Consider the following 5,019-nt stretch of genomic DNA (forward strand, 5'->3'; position numbering starts at 1 on the left):
TAGCGCGGTGGAAACCCGGACCTGGAAAGAATTTGTTCGTCAAGGCGAGCAAGTGGAAAATATGATCAAAAGGTTAGAGGCCGAAGAGCCACAGCCCAAGAAGGGAGCCGCGGAGCTGGCCGTACTAAAGAATCCTCCTTGAACGAGAGGAAAAGAGATCATGGCCGTCGATTCTGCCTCGACACCCAAGACTGCTCAAAGGCCGAAACCTAGGCAATTCGAGCAACGCCCCCCATGGTAATACGACTTTAAAGAAGACCAGGTGGTGGCAACAGTCGATACTCTACTCAAGAACAATCGAATTAAATTGCCAGAGGACACGAAGCCTAAGAAGGCGAACAAAACTAATGACCCGAGTTATTGTGCTTATCACAGATTCCTTGGCCACCACACTTCCAAGTGTTACATCCTCAAGGATAAACTCCAGGCCCTCTACGACGCAGGAGTCCTAAAGAAGGAGAAGGTTCAAAAGCAGGTGACCACGAATATGATCACCTTGAGCTTTGGGACAGATCTCCCGGAGGTCCAGGCTCTAGCAGGGGTAATTCTTATCCCTAAGGCAGTCCTGAAAATCACTAATGACGACCCTCACAACCAAGGAGGGAAAGGTTTAGTCCCTCTGACTCTGCCATCGGGTCAAGTGATGTGGGTCCATCCGGACCTCCTCAGCGATGAACAATGGACTACAAAGCCCTCGAAAGAGGTTAAGGGAAAGCCTTGCAACATCATCTCCGCCATCCTGGATGGAGATAAGATAGCAATGACCGCTCCCACCGATACCGAGGAGGAAATCACCGTCCTCGCCACTAAAGAATATCCGGTGAGAACGGAAGACCCTGCAGGGCCTTCCACAAGGCCAGCTGCAGCAGTCCTTCCGAGCATCGATAAACCAAGCTCGACTAATCAACCTTTTCGTTTCAACGTACTCATACAACTAAAAAGCATCCCCGTACGAATTACCATGTATGACCTTCTGCGGCTATCCAGGCCTACCCGGGAAGCCCTACAAGAAGCATTGGTCGACTCGGAAGTCTTTGCCATCCATTTCTCGAGGGAAAAATACACGGAACAGGAATGTGCGATGTGCTACCAGACCACCGAGAGGCGCGTCCCTTGCATTACATTCACTCCTGAGGACATGCTCATCAAAAGCACCTCCCATGATCGACCGCCGTACTTCACAGGGTACGTCGGTTCCTCGAAAGTGGATCGGATTCAAGTCGACCCGGGGTCTGCATTAAGCATTGTACCTCTAAAACTGATCAAACACCTAGGGGTGCCCTCGAAGCGTCTGTCCACAACTACCACAACTATCTTCGGCTTCAACGCCACGGGAACACGACCGCTTGGCAAAATACGCCTGAAGTGCCGGATAGGCGACATGAAGACAGAGGTGACCTGTTATGTCATCGACGCCGAGCCATCCTACAATATGCTCTTGGGACGACCATGGATCCACAGTAACCGGATAGTCCCATCTACCTTGCATCAATGCTTAAAATACGTGGACGACTATGATCGCGTGAAGACAGTAGTAGCCGACAAGCAACCCTTCAAAGGCGTCGAAAACTACTTCACGGACTCTTTGCTGTACCAAGACCCCGACGAGCCACCGGTCGAGGAACCGGAGAGCGGCAACGAGGAGGATAGCGAGCCCGAATACGGCGACAGCCTAGTCCTGAGCAACTTCGAGTCAATTGTAATCGGTTATAAAAGTCACAATGTAACCAACGTTGTTTAGGCGGAGGAGATTATCGTGAATGAGAAGTTCAACTTTGCTTATTTGTCATCTTGCTCAACATCTGAGGATGATGCGCCTAATAACCTAGTGTCGAAACTCTATAACGACTGCTCCCTGCACCTTCCTGTATGCTCGTCGTATGTCGCGAAGACATAGCCGATCAAGTCATCACAAGCTGTACTTATCATACCAGCCCGAGATAACTACCAGAAGGATATCATCTTCGGATGAATCGATCACCCTTTGCGCACATTGTGGGACGAGTCTGAAGATGAGGACCCCGCGCCTTAATTTTCACAGTACAGTCAAATCGCGAGGCGCATGATGAGCGACATGGGGTATGACCTTACCCGCCCAGAGGGTTTAAATTACGGCCGGGGGTGCAAGACGGTCATCCGACCTGCTTACGTACCTAAAGGCAAACCCTCAAATTACTTCAACAAGACTCGGAGAGGTTTGGGCTACTCCTCTTCCTCTTCGGATCTATTCTATTATGTCAACGAGGATTCCGACTACACGCGTTCGGGGGATCAATGTTCGACAATCTCAGCATGGGACTCGGACGTCAGTGTAAGAGACTTGTTCAACAACCTCACAGTCAACATGGCCACAATTGATCCTGCCAAAATGGCAGGGGACGGACAGGTCCCGCTTTATGACGAGACCACAATTGATCCTGCCAAAATGGCAGGGGACGGACAGGTCCCGCTTTATGACGAGACATGGGACCGCCACGTCAACGCTCAGTAGAACAGTCGCTTCGAGCAACGTGAATCACCGACCGAAGATGAAATCCTCCAAGTGAACATGGGTGATGAGACGAACCCTAAGCCTATATTCATTAGTGGTAGTCTCCCCTCTCAGGAGAAAGAAGATCTCATTGCCCTCATACGGGAATACATTGACGTCTTCGCATAGAATTATGAGGACATGCCTGGCCTCGACCCGCGGGTCGCCATGCATCGCCTCAACATTAGCTCGGATGCCAAACCAGTCAAACAACAGCAGAGGTGGTTCGTCCGCAGATCATGGAAGCAATCGAGGCCGAAGTGAAGAAACTTATCAAATCCGGCTTTATCAGAGAGGAACAGCACCCTGACTGGGTAGCCAATATTGTTCTAGTCCTGAAGAAGAACGGAAAGATTCGCATCTGCATTGACTTTAGGGATCTCAATGCCGCGTGCCCTAAAGATGAGTTTCCTCTACCCATCACGGATGTCATCATTGACAACACATGTGGATTTGAGAGGATGTCCTTCATGGATGGGTTCTCAGGGTACAATTAAATCAAAATGCACCCGGAGGACGAAAAGCACACTTCATTCAGGACTCCTATGGGGCTGTACTGCTACACTGTTATGCCCTTCGGACTCAAAAACGCTGGAGCAACCTACCAGCATGCTATGAGCATGATCTTTCGAGATTACCTGCGGAAGACGGTCGAATGCTACGTGGATGACCTGGTCGTGAAGAGTCGCTGTAAAGATGACCACCTCCAAGACTTGAGGGTAATGTTCGAACTCATGAGGACTCATCAACTCAAGATGAATCCTACGAAGTTATTCTTAGGGATGTCTAGCGGTAAATTCCTCGGTTTCGTCGTCACAACGAAAGGAATCCGGATTGACCCAGACAAGGTGCGAGCTATTCAAGAGCTTCAGCCACCCTGAAATCTTAAGGAGCTAAGGGGCCTTCAGGGACGATTGGCTTACATCCGGAGGTTCATTTCGAATCTTTCGGGTAAGTGTCAACCCTTCTCCAAACTAATGAAGAAATGTACTTTCTTCGTGTGGGACGAGCCTTGCCAACGGGCCTTTGAAGAGATCAAGGATTATCTCTCAAACCCACCTGTTCTGGCAGCTTCAATCTTAGGAAAGCCATTCCTCATCTACATCAGGGCTATGGAGCATTCTCTAGGCGCCCTCTTGGCACAAAATGACGACGCTGGCCACGAGCAGGGCATCTACTACTTAAGTAGAACCCTACAAGGTGCCGAACAGCGATACCCGATGGTCGAAAAGGAATGTTTGGCCTTAGTATTCGCCATCCAAAAGATGCGGCACTACTTGGTTAGCCAGACCATCCACGTCATTTCCCGGATAAACCCCATCCGAGTTTTTATGATGCAGCCCGCAGCTTTAAACTGGCGTTTGGCCAGGTGGGCACTCCTATTGTCTCAGTATGACATTCACTTCATGTCACAGAAGTTAGTCAAAGGACAGGCTATCTGTGATCTTATGGCTAGTCATCTGCTAGGGGCGAAGACTGACATATTTGAAGATTTGCCAGATGAACCCCCTGAGGTCAACACAACTTCTTCGCCAGAGGTTTGGCAGATGTTCTTTGACAGCGCGTCTCGCGTTGGCACAAGTGGATCCATTGTTGCAGGAGTGGGGGTGGTCCTCACTTCCCCGCATAACCACGTATTACCTCGAGCCTTCTCTCTAACAGAGCCATGCACCAATAATGTGGTTGAATACAACGCGCTACTCATTGGACTCGAGTTAGCAAGAGAGTTAGGGATAAGACATCTCGAAGCCTACGGTGAATCTCAGCTAATTGTCAAACAGATGACGGGCGAGTACGAAGTAAGGAATGACGATCTAATCCCGCTTCACCAAGCAGCTACCAAGCTAGTGGAGTCATTCGAGAGCTTCTGCATTGAGCATGTGCTCCGTTCCAAGAACACGTATGCGGACGCCCTCTCATCCTTGGCAGCTAACTTGGCCCAGCCACTAGAGACGACTCAATGGGTCACCGTGGCAAGCAGAAGGCTCTTTTGACTAAAGGACGTTCCAGAAGCAAACGCCACTCATCAAGTTTCAAATCAGCCCGATCTAAAATACTGGCGTCTCCCGATCATCGATTACGTCCTGTACGGCATGTTGCTCGAAGATGCTAGGGAGCGAGAGTCCGTCCGACGACGTGCCTCGAGGTTTTACTACGATGCCAGGGAGCGAGATTCTGGTATTAAAATTTTCTAACTATAAAAATACTTATAATGATGCTTATTTGGGGTTAATATCAATTTGATGCTCCTCATTTTATGGATTTTTTAATATTATAATTTTCCAATGGGAAAGTGGATCTGTTGCCTATATGTCCATAAATTTTGCTAAATAGCATCACTTTTTCCATTATTTTCACCAGTTCAAGGGTTTGGGTGACTTTCTTCTTCCCCTATCATTATCTCAAAATATAACGAATATTAAAGGTGAAGCAATTTGGTGCAGCGTATATGGGTGATTTGAATTGGAATTGGGTTGGACAGATGAGTG

The 5,019-nt window shown here is 48.9% G+C and overlaps 1 protein-coding gene across 1 annotated transcript; it reads left to right on the forward strand.

The window, feature by feature from the left end:
• On the forward strand, positions 3,508–4,524 carry LOC109835487. The gene has a single exon (XM_020403462.1). The coding sequence runs from the start codon at positions 3,508–3,510 to the stop codon at positions 4,522–4,524; it is 1,017 nt and encodes a 338-aa protein (XP_020259051.1).

The sequence above is a fragment of the Asparagus officinalis genome, chromosome 3 (assembly GCF_001876935.1).
Source record: "Asparagus officinalis chromosome 3, Aspof.V1, whole genome shotgun sequence".
NCBI lineage: Eukaryota > Viridiplantae > Streptophyta > Magnoliopsida > Asparagales > Asparagaceae > Asparagus > Asparagus officinalis.

Coding starts and splice junctions, on each gene's coding strand:
- LOC109835487 (XM_020403462.1), top strand. CDS start 3,508: ATGAAGAAATGTACTTTCTTCGTGTGGGACGAGCCTTGCCAACGGGCC.